This window comes from Pelophylax lessonae, assembly GCF_965119305.1.
Source record: "Pelophylax lessonae genome assembly, chromosome: 4".
NCBI classification, from domain to species: domain Eukaryota; kingdom Metazoa; phylum Chordata; class Amphibia; order Anura; family Ranidae; genus Pelophylax; species Pelophylax lessonae.
The window spans coordinates 630,993,434-631,010,635 of NC_138771.1; the positions used below are offsets into that span (position 1 = coordinate 630,993,434).

Genomic DNA, 17,202 nt, shown 5'->3' on the forward strand with positions numbered 1-17,202 from the left:
CCCCCCCGACACTAATCCAAAAAAAGTCATGCCTGCCTCCAAAAATGCCTGATAAATATATAGAAAAAAAATAAATAAAAGCAGACTGATATACCAGCCCTAAAAAGGGCTTTTTGGGGTGCTGTCAGGATTGTGTCCTTACAGCAGGAGTGGACACAGAACACTGGCCTAGCTAATTTCCCTATTAATTCAGCAGCAGCACTTTCCCTGCTCTAACTAACACTGCAGCTTTAGAATGAATCTAAGATGGATGCTGCCCTTGCTTTTTTATAGGAGGTGGGAGGGTCTGGAAGGGAGGGTATGCTGATTGGCTGGAATGTGCCTGCTGAATGTGAGGTACAGGGTCAAAGTTTGCCTCAATGATGAAGTATAGGGGGCGGACCGAACATCGCATATGTTCGCCCGCAGAGGCGAACCCGAACATGTGAAGTTCGCCGGGAACTGTTTGCCGGCGAGCAGTTCGGGACATCTCTAGTGGTGATGTGGGATGTAGTTCCCAAGTGGGTCATGCACAACATGGCGGGATACTTCCATTTATACATGATTTTGTTATTGCGCTGGGCTTTTGTGATGGTATTTAGGTTTCTTTTGAGTTGGAGGGTATACTGAGAGTAGTCAGGCAAAATTTGGAGAGATTGCACTTGTTCAGGGAGGGGATCTTTGTGCCTGAACATGTCCAGGATCTTTTCCTTCGCTTGGAAGAAATGCACCCTTATTAATACGTCTCTGGGAATTTCCAGCGGGAGAAACGTAGGCTTGGGGATTCTATGTATGTGGTCAATAGTCAAATCTTCGTTAGTAAGGTCTGGGACAGCTTTGCGGAACAGGTCTTTGACAAAGATTGGTAGTTGATTTGGTTGAACCAATTCCGGTATACCGCAGATCTTTAGGTTGTTACGTCTCGACCTATCTTCCAGGTCAGCTAGTTTGGCTTGAATGCAGTGCAGATCTTCCTGGTGGGACGAGTGAGCGTCTACTAGTGTATTGTAGGAGACCGTGAATTCCTCCATTCTATTCTCCACTGTATTGACTCTGTCACCTAATCCGTGCAGTTCTTTCTGACAATAGGATATGGAAGCCATAATGTTGGCCTGCATGGAGGAATGTAACATGGATAACATGTCCTTTAGAGTCGTGTCAGAAATGGGTTGCCCCGTGGTAGCTATGTTAGCAAATGGGTCTGGCGGTGGGGAGTAGGCCCAAGTGGTGGGTTGATGTCATGCTGGTGCTCTGCGGCCTTTCCTCCCACCTGGGGTGCGATTTAGCTGGACTCTGTGTGGAGGGAGTGGAGGGAGAAGAGTCAGCGAATCGTGCAGGCCTTGTTGGTGTCATGCCCTGCAAGTGCGCCGCGGGAGTCGGCGCCGTGGCATCTTCAGTCCGCGATTCGGACTCTAGAGGGCGCTGCGGCGGGTGTGGAGTTCCGGCCCCGCCACCATTTTGGCGGAGACCATGCGCCTGCGGGCTGAAGAAATCAGATAGTTTACGGACCGTAGGTGCATTCCCCTTCTTCTTAAGCCCCGTACACATGCAACGAATTTCCGCCGACCGGTCGTCCGTCTTTTGTCCAGAGTGCGTGTCTGTTGGTTGGAATGTGCTCTAGACTGCACACAAATTTTCCCATACGACAGAATTCTATTTCAGAAGTGATGTCATGTTTTGGATTGCTTTCTATGTGTTCTTTCATCTCTGAGCATGCCTAGACTTGCTCATAAGATTTTTCCCCGTCGAAATCTGTACTAATGAGGCGAAAATCGGACATGTGTTGACGCACGACAAAAATTATATAGCCTGAACACCAGAATTTTTTCGGCCGAAAAGTCGGAGTCGGTTGTCGGAAGCATCATACTAACAAGCCGAAAAACGGCAGTTCGGTCGTCGGACTAAATTTCCCGGCCAAATTTCTTATTGTGTGTACGGGGCTTTAGTCATCTCTGCGATGTGCCTCAGATGTTCCTCCAAAAGGATCCGGGTGTGGTATGCGGGTAGGAACGCTGTGCAGGGTCGTAGATGGAGGTAGAACCGGACACGAGCAGGAGCCGTTCACTCAGGCATCCATCACGCTCAGCGGTCGCCACGCCCCCGTGCCACTTTTTTTTTAATAATAATAATAATAATTATAAACTGAAGATATCCATTACCATTTACCACCAAATGAAAGCCCAATTTGTCCTGAAAAAAAAACATGGTATTTTTCATCTGGATATCCTAAATTATTGTGATGATACTGTATGTACAGATTTACAAACACATGTCTAAATTGCAAAACTGTGTTCAATCATTAATATTTGTTTTATCTTCATCATGAAAGGGTTAAGCTGCTAATCAACCTCCCCACTCCTCCCCTGTCTGACCTCAATTATTACCTTCTTACAGAAAGAGAGAAGATTTACAGAGGATATTCTGAGATGGATTCTGTTCATCCGACCCACAGACTACAGCCTACATAACAATTTTTTTTTTTATGCATACATTTGAAAAATGTATATTTTTTGCCAGGAATCGGATTCTTGCACTTTAAAATTATTTAAAATATTTAAGGAATAATGTTTTTAAAAATGAAAGGTTCTCTTGAAGTATTGTTACAGTAATACATTACAGAGAAATGATGAATATAATTGATTTCTCCTTAGGAGATGTCTCCGGTAATGAAGATGAGCCGTACTGTACAGAGCAACCTGACTCCATAATGGTAGAAGAGAAGGGATCGGTGACCATCCCTTGTTACTTCTCCTATCCTAAGAATTATAAACCAGCAGAGGTGAGAGTGTACTGGAGACAAGCAACAGGAGGTACATGTGGAAATAATAGATTTATTTACAATCACACTGAGAATTGGACACATGAAACCTATAGAGGACGGATCAGTATGGAGGGAAACCCAGAGCTGGAGAGAACAGTGACAATCAGAATCCAGAACATGAAGGAAATGGATGGACCCATGTTCTGCTGTAGGATCTCCCTTTATTATAATGGGAATCTAAAAGAATCATGGCAGAACCGACATGGAACCTATGTAAGGTTCAAAGGTACAATATGTAAAATAAGTACATTTCTTATGTTACCCAAGGAACATATCTCTCTTCTGTCTGTATTACCCTGTAGGAGGAGGACAGACTCATAGCCCTTTCTGCCTGTATCACCCTGCAGGAGGAGAACAGACTCATAGCCCCCTTCTGTCTGTATCACCCTGCAGGAGGAGGACAGACTCATAGCTTCCTTCTGTCTGTATCATTCTGCAGGACGAGGACAGACTCATAGCCCCCTTCTGTCTGTATCTGTTAGATATAACCTTTTTGGGGCTAAAAAAAAGTACAGGCAGACAGTCTGTTGTTTCACTGAACGCTGCTTTTCTTTCGGAGCAGGAACAATTCTTTTTATTACTCTTTTGAGGCATAGACAAAACATGAACTCACAAATGTAACACTGCCATCTAGTGGTCATACAATGTAATAGGCACACAGCAATGACATACAGTGGTTGTTGCTGATTAAATACAAACCTTGTATGCTAACACCCCCACTCAACAACTACTATCTATATCAATCCCATTTCTGATCTAAGATCCACAAATCTGGTTCTAGCTAGTGGCTTTGTCAAAGCATCAGCAATCATTTTTTCCGACTCACAATACACAAGTACAATCACTTTCTGATCAACTAAGTCATGAATGTAATGATGTCTGACATCGATGTGCTTGGTTCTTCCATTAATTTTCTCACTTGTTGCAAGCTTAATGCAAGCCTGATTATCCTCAAATAAGACGGTAGGTTCTGATGTTGCTTCTCCAAGATCCTTGAGTAATTGCTGTAACCACACAACTTCTTGACTGGCATAAGCTGCAGATATGTATTTAGCTTCTGTAGAGGACAATGCCACTGACATCTGTTTCTTGCTGGACCATGATATAGGACTGTCTCCCAATTTTAATAAGTAACCACTTGTCGATTTGCATGTGCTGTGATCACCTGCCCAATCGGAGTCCACATATCCCACGAGGTTTAAACCACCACTTGCTGATAGTTTCAAATTTAAGTCTTTTGTCTGTTTCAGATATCTCATAACTCTTTTGATCGCATTCCAGTCTCTTTGACGTGGTTTATCAACTCGCCTGCAAAGAAGAGACATGCTGGCTGCAATGTCTGGACGTGTAGTGGTTGCAATGTAGAGAAGTGCCCCCACTGCTTGTCTGTATTGTTCATTGGATGTGAGAAGATCATCTTCTCCTTCTAACTTTGGATAGACTGTATCCATAGGTGTGCTTGCTCCTTTCGCCTCTGTAATGTTGAATTGCTGAAGAATAGATTTAATTTTTGCACTCTGATTCAACAGGAAACTTCCATCTTTCTCACGCTGGATGTCAATTCCAAGATAATATGTCACTTCACCTAGGTCTTTAGTTTCAAAGTGCTTGTTGAGTACTCCTGTTAACTTTGCAATTTCATTGTCGTTTTTGTGAGCAATGATCAGGTCATCTACATAAATTAGCAGATACATCCACTCAGTGTCTACTTGTTTAGCATATAGGCACGGATCAGCTTTGCTTCTTGTAAATTCTTCATTTAGTAGAACTTGATTAATCTTCAGGTTCCATGCTTGAGCTGATTGTTTAAGGCCATAAAGAGATTTATTCAACTTGCAGACAAGATGCTCTTGTCCCTTTTTCAAATATCCTTCTGGCTGTGACATGTAAATTTCTTCTTCAATATCACCATTAAGAAAAGCTGTCTTAATATCGTGATGTTTCACAATCATTGTACGCAACGCAGCCACTGTCATTAGTGTTCTGAAAGTACTTTGTTTAGCAACTGGAGCAAAAGTAGCATCATAGTCCTCACCGAACTTCTGTGAGTAACCTTTAGCAACCAGCCTTGCCTTGTACCGACAGACTTTCCCTTCAGAGTTACATTTGGTTTTAAAAACCCATTTGCATCCTATGGCATGTTTACCTTGAGGTAGCTCTGAAAGTGTCCATGTCTGGAGATCTTTGAGTGATGTCATTTCTTCATGAGCGGCTTTATACCATACTTGTTTCTCATGCATTGGCAGTTTCTGCATCTCTTTCCATGAACCTGGTTCAGTTTGAACAGCTCTGCGAGCTATGTAAGATAAACGTTCAGCTGGAACACCTTTATTGATTCTGGTTGATTTTCTGACTGAAGGTATTTCTGGTTCAGTTTCAGGTTTTGATTCTTCTGCAGTTATTTCTATTTCTGTATCACTTTCCTTATTTTCTTGAGTGACTGATGTTGATTCTTTCTCAGTTTGAAAAGTTTGAGTCTGTTGTTCAAACTTTGAGCACACAGAACTTTCATCAATAATCACACTTCTGCTGACTGTTACTTTGTTCGTGTCTTGATGTAAAACCCTGTATCCTTTTTGAGATTCACTGTACCCCACAAGCACACCTTCTTTTGCACATGCATCCCATTTTGTACGTTTTTCTTTTGGAATGTGTACATAGGCTTTACTTCCAAAAATTCTGATGTGTCTTAAATCTGGTTTCCTTTTGTTCCACAGTTCATATGGAGTTTTTGTTGTTGCTTTTCCCGGCAAACGATTTTGAAGATAACATGCAGTTGTGATAGCTTCTCCCCAGTATGTAGTTGGCATATCAGCATCAAATAGCATGCTCCTCCCACTTTCACACAGTGTGCGGTTCATTCTCTCTGCAACTCCATTTTGCTCTGGGTTATATGGAACTGTTGTCTGGAACATAATTCCATGCTTCCTGAGAATGGCTTGTGTTTTACCACTTGTATATTCTGAGCCATTATCTGTTCGTAGTACTCTGGGCATTCCGCCAAAAATATTATTTATTTGAGCGAGATACTCTTCTAATTTCTCTGGCACTTCATCTTTATTGTGAAGTAGAAATACTGTGGTATACCTGGAGTAATCATCAATGAAGGTCAGGAAGTATTTTTTCTTTCCTGGAGTCATAGTTTTCATTGGACCACAAAGATCTGAATGTATTAAGTCCAGAGGTTTTTGGGATTTGCTGTTGGTCTGCTTGGGAAAAGGTGTCCTTGCCATTTTTCCTTTAATACAGCTGGTACAAATCATTATGTGATCACATGGATTAATCTTAATACCACTTGCATAGTTATTCTCAACTATTTTCTTTATTGTATCAGAATTTTCTGTGCCCCAATCGTCTGTTGTCACGGCGTGCTGACGTCATCTCCGGAAGCTTATCGAGGGAACGGATGCGCCTTGCCGTCCGGCCGGCGGCTCTACATCCTTCGCTAATTTTTCTTCTTTGTTTGTAAGTACACTACCTTATGTGAATAAATCTGTTGGAAGTTTTTTACACTATTGGCGCCTTCTCTTTCCTTTCCTTTATCGGCTGGTCTGGCGTTGCAACCCTGAGAAACACAGTGGCTCAGCTTGTGGCATAGGGGGTCTGAGAGGCCACCTAGGCACATTAAGCGGTACATCGTGGTACTTATCAGTGATTTGCCCGGATTGTCATTGGGACCTTGAAGTTGCCTCTCCATTGGGAAAATATACCAAGTGTTATCGAGCATTTTTCTTGTGGTCTGGTAAGAGGCTTTATGCGCTCTTGGGTGGCTTGCTGATATTGGTGCATGTGATTCAATGTTCTGCTGGCTTTTCATTTCCATCTGGTAAGAGGCCTTATGTCTGGTGGTGGTTCACCTTTTCTATACTTGGATAGAACACATCTATAAAGATCTATCTGGTAAGAGGCTCTACGTCTGGTGGCGGTCCTTTCTTTTGATTTGATTACATGCCTTTTCACTAGTCATTTTGGTAAGCGGCTGCACAATTGGTGAAGGATTCACAGTATTTGTAGTCCTACACAGTTATATTATTGACAATTTTGTACGGTATCACGCTATGGATTATTATTTTTCCTTCACATGATACACGACCACAATATTGGGAGTTCCTTGCGCTAGAATTCCATTGGATCACCTGGGCTCGTGAACTCATCTCATCACATGAATTCTGCAATTTAAAATTGCCGTTCTGGTAAGCACAATTCCTACGGGATCTTTTGGAAGCAGCACAAGATTTCATACATCACCAGTCACTTTATGTTATTTGGGACTTTAAACAGTTGGACATTCATTTGTTTATTTTTCAATTTAGCGCGACTTATACAATATATACCCCAATCGTCTGTGCCAAGTGTGGATGCAGTTTGAATGTTTATCCTCTTTGGCTATTTTAACCATTTCACTGCAGTTCAGCTGATACAGTTCATCTATGATTTTAGCCTTTGCAAGCAAGCAATCCCCTTTTGTTATGATACAACTGTCACCCTGAAATGTGACTACATTGCCTTGGTTAGTGAGTTTCTTTACTGACAAAAGGTTGCTTTCAAGATCTGGCACATACAGAACATTCCTCATATGGATCTTTTTAGTGATATCTGGAGAGATAGGACAGTATAGAAAGCCATCTCCTATTCCCACTGATTTCATAAATTGTCCATTAGCTGTAGTTATCCCTTCTGTTTTGCTTTCATCAAGCTGAGTGAAGAAACTTCGAGTCCACACACCATGCTTGCACAGAGGTGACACCATTTTTGGATCCGAATGCATACTCCTTTGTTTCTATGACATTCTTAGCTTGTTGCAATGCACTTTGTTTTTGCATTCTAGCTTTCCAGATTCTACAATCTGCTTTTAGGTGTCCTGGTTTCTTGCACACAAAGCATTCCCGCTTTTCTAGCTGCACGTTACTGTGTTTATTTTTGAATTTTGTCTTTAAAGCTGTCTCTGAACACACACTCACATTACTCATGCTTTCAGTTTTTCGCTTGTATTCATCCACAAGCTTGCCTTTAACATATTCCAGTGTCAGATCATCATCTGGACGTGCATCTAGTGCTGTGACAAGTGTCTCATAACTTTCAGGAAGTCCACTTAATAACAGCGCTGCAACATGGAAATCTTTTATCTCTTCTCCAATCCCTCTCAGTCTCTCCACCATCTCTAAGGTCTGTCTTATATAGTCCTGCATGTCCTGGTCTTTCTGTAGCTTAGTTTGATAGAGCTTTCTGATTAAATACAGTTTATTGCTGAGATTAACTCTTTCATGTGCTTTCTGTAACTCTTCCCACATGTCTTTAGCAGTCTGACAGTTACATATATGTATGATTTGATCATCATCTATGCACAGGGAGATTGTGCTCTGTGCTTTCTGATCTCTGTCTAACCACTCCTCTGTGGGCTGTGCAGGTCTTGATTCATTTATACATTTCCACGTACCTTCTCTTATAAGCAGCATTTTCATCTTGAATTTCCAAGATTGGTAGTTCTAATTTGTCAGATTTGCAATGGAGAACTTTGCTGAGGGGATGGCAGCAGCCATTTCTGCTGTTTTTCTTTCTGTTGCTGTCTCCTGTACTCACTTGCTTTAGCTCACTGTATCTGGCTATATCCAGGGGTAATCTGTATTATATCCTGGGCTTCTGTAACATGTCCTGGGCCCATAACCTGTTAGATATAACCTTTTTGGGGCTAAACAAAGTACAGGCAGACAGTCTGTTGTTTCACTGAACGCTGCTTTTCTTTCGGAGCAGGAACAATTCTTTTTATTACTCTTTTGAGGCATAGACAAAACATGAACTCACAAATGTAACACTGCCATCTAGTGGTCATACAATGTAATAGGCACACAGCAATGACATACAGTGGTTGTTGCTGATTAAATTATAAACCTTGTATGCTAACAGTATCACCCTGCAGGAGGAGGACAGACTCATAGCCCCCTTCTGTCTGTATCACCCTGCAGGAGGAGAACAGACTCATAGCCCCCTTCTGTCTGTATCACCCTGCAGGAGGAGAACAGACTCATAGCCCCCTTCTGTCTGTATCACCCTGCAGGAGGAGGACAGACTCATAGCTTCCTTCTGTCTGTATCATTCTGCAGGACGAGGACAGACTCATAGCCCCCTTCTGTCTGTATCACCCTGCAGGAGGAGGACAGACTCATAGCCCCCTTCTGTCTGTATCAACCTGCAGGAGGAGGACAGACTCATAGCCCCCTTCTGTCTGCATCACCCTTCAGGAGGAAGACACACTCATAGCCCCCTTCTGTCTGTATCACCCTGCAGGAGGAGAAAAGACTCATAGCGCCCTTCTGTCTGTATCACCCTGCAGGAGGAGGACAGACTCATAGCCCCCTTCTGTCTGTATCACCCTGCAGGAGGAAGACAGACTCATAGCCCCCTTCTGTCTGTATCACCCTGCAGGAGGAGGACAGACTCATAGCCCCCTTCTGTCTGTATCACCCTGCAGGAGGAGGACAGACTCATAGCTCCCTTCTGTCTTTATCATCCTGCAGGAGGAGGACACACTCATAGCTCCCTTCTGTCTGTATCATCCTGCAGGAGGAGGACAGACTCATAGCCCCCTTCTGTCTGTATCACCCTGCAAGAGGAGAACAGACTCATAGCTCCCTTCTGTCTGTATCACCCTGTAGGAGGAGGACAGACTCATAGCCCTTTCTGCCTGTATCACCCTGCAGGAGGAGGACAGACTCATAGCTCCCTTCTGTCTGTATCACCCTGCAGGAGGAGGAAAGACTCATAGCCCTCTTCTGTCTGTATCACCCTGCAGGAGGAGGACAGACTCATAGCCTCCTTCTGTCTGTATCACCCTGCAGGAGGAGAACAGACTCATAGCCCCCTTCTGTCTGTATCACCCTGCAGGAGGAGGACAGACTCATAGCCTCCTTCTGTCTGTATCACCCTGCAGGAGGAGAACAGACTCATAGCCTCCTTCTGTCTGTATCACCCTGCAGGAGGAGAACAGACTCATAGCCCTCTTCTGTCTGTATCACCCTGCAGGAGGAGGAAAGACTCATAGCCCTCTTCTGTCTGTATCACCCTGCAGGAGGAGGACAGACTCATAGCCTCCTTCTGTCTGTATCACCCTGCAGGAGGAGAACAGACTCATAGCCCCCTTCTGTCTGTATCACCCTGCAGGAGGAGTACAGAGTCATAGCTCCCTTCTGTCTGTATCCCCCTGCAGGAGGAGGACAGACTCATAACCCCCTTCTGTCTGTATCACCCTGCAGGAGGAGGACAGACTCATAGCCCCCTTCTGTCTGTATCACCCTGCAGGAGGAGGACAGACTCATAGCTCCTTCTGTCTGTATCACCCTGCAGGAGGAGGACAGACTCATTGCCCCCTTCTGTCTGTATCACCCTGCAGGAGGAGGACAGACTCATAGCCCCCTTCTGTCTGTATCACCCTGCAGGAGGAGGACAGACTCATAGCTCCTTCTGTCTGTATCACCCTGCAGGAGGAGGACAGACTCATAGCCCCCTTCTGTCTGTATCACCCTGCAGGAGGAGAAAAGACTCATAGCTCCCTTCTGTCTGTATAACCCTGTAGGAGGAGGACAGACTCATAGCTCCCTTCTGTCTGTATCACCCTGCAGGAGGAGAAAAGACTCATAGCGCCCTTCTGTCTGTATCACCCTGCAGGAGGAGAACAGATTAATAGCTCCCTTCTGTCTGTATCACCCTGCAGGAGGAGGACAGACTCATTGCCCCCTTCTGTCTGTATCACCCTGCAGGAGGAGGACAGACTCATAGGTCCCTTCTGTCTGTATCACCCTGCAGGAGGAGGACAGACTCATAGCCCCCTTCTGTCTGTATCACCCTGCAGGAGGAGGACAGACTCATAGGTCCCTTCTGTCTGTATCACCCTGCAGGAGGAGGACAGACTCATAGGTCCCTTCTGTCTGTATCACTCTGCAGGAGGAGGACAGACTCATAGCCCCCTTCTGTCTGTATCACCCTGCAGGAGGAGTACAGAGTCATAGCTCCCTTCTGTCTGTATCCCCCTGCAGGAGGAGGACAGACTCATAGCCCCTTCTGTCTGTATCACCCTGCAGGAGGAGGACAGACTCATAGCCCCCTTCTGTCTGTATCACCCTGCAGGAGGAGTACAGAGTCATAGCTCCCTTCTGTCTGTATCCCCCTGCAGGAGGAGGACAGACTCATAGGTCCCTTCTGTCTGTATCACCCTGCAGGAGGAGGACAGACTCATAGCCCCTTCTGTCTGTATCACCCTGCAGGAGGAGGACAGACCCATAGCTCCCTTCTGTCTGTATCACCCTGCAGGAGGAGGAAAGACTCATAGCGCCCTTCTGTCTGTATCACCCTGCAGGAAGAGGACAGACTCATAGCTCCCTTCTGTCTGTATCACCCTGCAGGAGGAGGAAAGACTCATAGCGCCCTTCTGTCTGTATCACCCTGCAGGAAGAGGACAGACTCATAGCTCCCTTCTGTCTGTATCACCCTGCAGGAGGAGGAAAGACTCATAGCCCCCTTCTGTCTGTATCACCCTGCAGGAGGAGGACAGACTCATAGCTCCCTTCTATCTGTATCACCCTGCAGGAGGAGAACAGACTCATAGCTCCCTTCTGTCTGTATCATCCTGCAGGAGGAGAACAGATTCATAGCTCCCTTCTGTCTGTATCACCCTGCAGGAGGAGGACAGACTCATAGCTCCCTTCTGTCTGTATCATCCTGCAGGAGGAGAAAAGACTCATAGCGCCATTCTGTCTGTATCACCCTGCAGGAGGAGGACAGACTCATAGCTCCCTTCTGTCTGTATCACCCTGCAGGAGGAGGACAGACTCATACCCCCTTCTGTCTGTGTCACCCGGCAGGAGGAGGACAGACTCAGAGCTCCCTTCTGTCTGTATCACCCTGCAGGAGGAGGACAGACTCATAGCCCCCTTCTGTCTGTATCACCCTGCAGGAGGAGGACAGACTCAGAGCTCCCTTCTCTCTGTATCACCCTGCAGGAGGAGAACAGACTCATAGCCCCCTTCTGTCTATCACCCTGCAGGAGGAGAACAGACTCATACCCCCTTCTGTCTGTGTCACCCTGCAGGAGGAGGACAGACTCATAGCTCCCTTCTGTCTGTATCACCCTGCAGGAGGAGGACAGACTCATAGCTTCCTTCTGTCTGTATCACCCTGCAGGAGGAGGACAGACTCATAGCTCCCTTCTGTCTGTATCACCCTGCAGGAGGAGGACAGACTCATAGCTCCCTTCTGTCTGTATCATCCTGCAGGAGGAGAACAGACTCATAGCTCCCTTCTGTCTGTGTCACCCTGCAGGAGGAGGACAGACTCATACCCCCTTCTGTCTGTATCACCCTGCAGGAGGAGAACAGACTCATAGCTCCCTTCTGTCTGTATCATCCTGCAGGAGGAGGACAGACTCATAGCTCCCTTCTGTCTGTATCACCCTGCAGGAGGAGAACAGACTCATAGCTCCCTTCTGTCTGTATCACCCTGCAGGAGGAGAACAGACTCATAGCTCCCTTCTGTCTGTATCACCCTGCAGGAGGAGAACAGACTCATAGCTCCCTTCTGTCTGTATCACCCTGCAGGAGGAGAACAGACTCATAGCTCCCTTCTGTCTGTATCACCCTGCAGGAGGAGAACAGACTCATAGCTCCCTTCTGTCTGTATCACCCTGCAGGAGGAGAACAGACTCATAGCTCCCTTCTGTCTGTATCACCCTGCAGGAGGAGAACAGACTCATAGCTCCCTTCTGTCTGTATCACCCTGCAGGAGGAGAACAGACTCATATCTCCCATCTGTCTGTATCACCCTGCAGGAGGAGAACAGACTCATAGCTCCCTTCTGTCTGTATCACCCTGCAGGAGGAGGACAGACTCATAGCTCCCTTCTGTCTGTATCACCCTGCAGGAGGAGAACAGACTCATAGCTCCCTTCTGTCTGTATCACCCTGCAGGAGGAGGACAGACTCATAGCTCCCTTCTATCTGTATCACCCTGCAGGAGGAGAACAGACTCATAGCTCCCTTCTGTCTGTATCATCCTGCAGGAGGAGAACATATTCATAGCTCCCTTCTGTCTGTATCACCCTGCAGGAGGAGGACAGACTCATAGCTCCCTTCTGTCTGTATCATCCTGCAGGAGGAGAACAGACTCATAGCTCCCTTCTGTCTGTGTCACCCTGCAGGAGGAGGACAGACTCATAGCCCCTTCTGTCTGTATCACCCTGCAGGAGGAGGACAGACTCATAGCTCCCTTCTGTCTGTATCATCCTGCAGGAGGAGAACAGACTCATAGCTCCCTTCTGTCTGTATCACCCTGCAGGAGGAGGACAGACTCATAGCTCCCTTCTGTCTGTATCACCCTGCAGGAGGAGGACAGACTCATAGCCCTCTTCTGTCTGTATCACCCTGCAGGAGGAGGACAGACTCATAGCCCCCTTCTGTCTATCACCCTGCAGGAGGAGAACAGACTCATACCCCCTTCTGTCTGTGTCACCCTGCAGGAGGAGGACAGACTCATAGCTCCCTTCTGTCTGTATCACTCTGCAGGAGGAGGACAGACTCATAGCTCCCTTCTGTCTGTATCACCCTGCAGGAGGAGGACAGACTCATAGCCCCCTTCTGTCTGTATCACCCTGCAGGAGGAGGACAGACTCATAGCCCCCTTCTGAAAAAACAGAAATTGTGGGAGTGGCCCAAAATGGAGCACTCCCACGGAAAACCAACTAAGGATACTCGAGCAAAAAATATAATGTAAAAAATTAAATTTTATTTAGGCACTTATGCCTGTGAGAATATGAAAATAGGACTCAATACAGGGCAATGGAGGAACACACTGCTTAGACACTTGTTAAAAAACATACAATAAAAAGTGGCATGAAACACATGTAAAGAATGGGACTGGAGCGTGTCAAATCGTTAATGAGAAAGAAAACCAATGGATTATCTGGAGTAGTGGATACACCTAAATGAGAAAATAACAATCAGATAATGGTTCCAATAACTCGTGTATGACCTAACATACCAACAGACATGTATCGAACATGTGGTCGGTACACTTGCCAGGTGGTATGTAATGACCTCTATGGATGCATCCGATAGCACAGTAAATGAACGTACTCCTGTGTAAATTAATGAGAATTAATAGCTCACTAGTGCTAAATGAACCTCACGGTGTGTCCGTGCAGGTGTATGTATGAGGCACAAGGAAGTCCTGCAGTCCTCTCAAAGGGAAGGAATAAGCTTCACTGCAAAAAAAGGGGACAAAGGGTAGGTCTCAAGGAGTTGATGGAGGAGTGTGCTACTCGGCTGCTGGAGTCCAGTAGAGCTCCGGATCCGCTGCTGCATGTACCGATTAAGTGACGATGTCCTCATGCAAAAAACTGAGGTACAGCCAACACGGGGAAATGTTCCACTGGTATAACAGTAAAGGCAGCTTTACCTGCAGATGTTGTGGGGGTATGCGGTCCGGCTGTGCTCTAGATGGGATCCATGGAGGTATAGAGCTCCGTCCCAGTCCTGTTGTACTGTGCAGACCGGTCCGCTGTCTTCTCCGGAGCGGCGTTCAACCCGGTTATCGGCTACCACGGCATAGAGGATCCAGTTGCTTCCTGGTATGAGTGAAAGACGTCACTTCCGGTAGGTACGATCCGCCGGGTGCCTAGTAAGGGGAACAGCCGCTGACAGTAGCCAAAGAGATGGCGAGCAATATGGACTATGCTGCACAGGGGGACACAGTGTAAGATGCCACAACGCCAACGCTGACGCGTTTCACCGACGAGCAGTCGGTTTCTTCAGAGCTGATGGTGTAATCCAAGGTGTCCGCCTTTATGCTCGACTTAATTGGCTGCAATAAATTAACCATATCATTACCATTACGGCATTTAACCCATGTATGGGATATCTATGGAAATTATCTCCCCAATGGAAAGAAGATACCCATGTCTTTCAGTAAGGTAATTAAGTCAAGCATAAGGAGTGGTACCATGGGAGATGTCGGCGTTCATAATAATGAACAATAAAAGATACTGCATAATACATAATACAGATGAACTGTACGATAAATATAAAATCAATGTTAAAGGTTGTTAGTTTATATAATTGCCATCACCGTGGGAACTCGTATAAACAGGGGAGGAAAAAAGAAGGAGAAATTTACCTGTATCACATGAAATATAAATGATACCTTAGATTAGACAAGCTGAGAAGAGGTCATAGGGCTACTGGTTTATTATTAGACAAGTCTGTGTTTTACACTACATTAAGGGTGCGCAAAAATGTATATTACGTAGTGGATATAGATGTTAGTCATCTACATATAAGAAAGAGGGAATACAGAGAATTTGGCCGGGTGGAAACAGAACCGTACCCCTCCCATCCCGGACATCTGGGGGGTGACCAGGGGGCTTTATTCATGTGTTAAGAAAAGGCTGGAGATTGAATTCAACGTTTAAACCATGGGGTACCCGAGACCCCATCATGTATATCCACATCTTTTCTTTTTGAAGGAGGACATTGTCAAAGTCACCCCTTCTAGCTGGCAATTTAAGTGCAGTAGCGTCACGAGCGGGGTGCGGGGGGGGCGGGCCGCACCAGGGTGTCCGCCGGGTGGAGGGTGACACCGTGACCGCTCTGCCTCTCTTGTCTCTTACTTCCTCATCTAACTGTGCGGGCCGCCGCCGCATACTAGTAGACGTACTGTGTCAGACAGTGAGTGAGTGTGTCACTCAGTCTGCTGCCAGCCAGTGCCTAGGCTGGACTTCTTTGCTCCGCCTCTCTCTGGGCCGAGCCGCGCCGCGCGCCCTGAGCCTCCCCTCCCTCACTCCCTGTCCTCACGTTCAGGCAGAGCGGGTGGGGGCGGAGGCGGAGCCAGTCGCGGTGACGTCAACGCTAGGGAGAGGAGGTGAGTAGTCATGTGCGGGCGGCCAGTGATGTTGAAAGCCAAGCCAGCACATTCTCCCCTCCACACTCGTTTCTGCAGAGACACGACAGAAGAGGAGAGAGATATTGATTTTCTCCTCCTCCTCCTCGCACCCCTCTTCTCTGTGTCTTCCCCACCCACACTCCAATCTCCGGATAGTGCTGTGCCTTAGAAAGGGGTGTGGGTGGGAAATTTGAAGTACTGCAGGCGGCAGATCCATCTAGCTTTATGATTGCCACTATCTGAGCTTGCAGAGACCAGCCTGGGGTGAGTGAGCTCTGCACTACCATGGACTCTCCCCATTTCCCTCCCTTCTCTCCCCCATCTAGCACATAAGGCAACTGAACTCTGTTGTAAGGAGGCACTCCACCAGGCTATGATTTAAGAGGGCACTCTGCCACGCTCTGATGTAAGGGAACACTCTCCAGGCTCTGATTTAAGGGCACACTCCACAATGTTCTGATGTACGAGGGCACTCCACCAAGCTCTGATGTAGGGGGGCAACTCTGCCAAGCTCTTATGTGAGGGGGCACGCCACCCGGATTCTAATGTAGGAGCAACATCCACCAGGCTCTGATATAAGAGGGCATTTTGCCAGGCTCTGATGTAAGGGGGCACTCTGCCACCCTCTGATGTAAGGGGGCAGACAACCAGATTCTGTTGTAGGGGTGAACTCTGCCAAGTTCTGATGTAAGGGAGCACTCTGTCAGGCTCTGATTTAAGGGGACACTCACCATGTTCTGATGTAAGAGGGCACTCCACCAAGCTCTGATGTAGGGGGGCAACTCTGTCAGGCTCTGATGTGAGGGGGCACGCCAGCCAGATTCTGATGTAGGAGCAACATCCACCAGGCTTTTATATAAGAGGGCACTTTGCCAGGCTCTGATGTAAGGGGGCACTCTGCCAAGCTCTGATGTAAGGGGCACTCTGCCAGGCTCTGATGTAAGGGGGCAGGCGACCAGATTCTGATGTAGGGGTGTACTCTGCCAGGTTCTGATGTAAGGGGGCACTTGGCTAGGCTCTAAAGTAAGTGGACACTCTGCCAGGCTCTGATGTAAGGGTACACTCCACCAGGTTCTGATGTAAGGGGGGAACTGCCAGGCTCTGATGTAAGGGGACACACCATCCGGATTATGATGTAAAGGGGCACTCTGCTGGATTCTGACATAAGGGGGCACTCTGCTGGATTCTGACATAAGGGGGCACTCTGCTGGATTCTGATATAAGGGGGAACTCTGCCAGGCTCTGATGTAAAGGGACATGCTGCTGTAAGGGGGAACTCAAAGTAAGGAGGGATTGTCCGATCTCTGATGTAAGGGGGGACTCTGCAGACTCTGATGTAAGGTGGTGGGACTCTGGGGACACTGATGTAAGGGGAAACTCTTATGTATGCTGAAGACTTTGGTGTAAGGGAGGACTCTGATGTAAATGTGTCACCCATCCTTACTGCTGCACTGTATATATTGTTTTGTTTGTTACTTG

General features: G+C 46.7%; 1 protein-coding gene across 1 annotated transcript in view; it reads left to right on the plus strand.

Moving 5' to 3' along the window:
* Window positions 1–17,202, plus strand: part of LOC309552861 (uncharacterized protein) — a gene marked incomplete at its 3' end in the record, with an annotated part of 214,407 nt that overhangs the window by 181,305 nt on the left and 15,900 nt on the right. Inside the window, exon 8 of the mRNA XM_082253772.1 lies at window positions 2,631–3,026. Within this exon, the coding sequence (XP_082109898.1) occupies window positions 2,631–3,026 (396 nt within the window). The remainder of the gene's footprint in view (window positions 1–2,630; window positions 3,027–17,202) is intronic.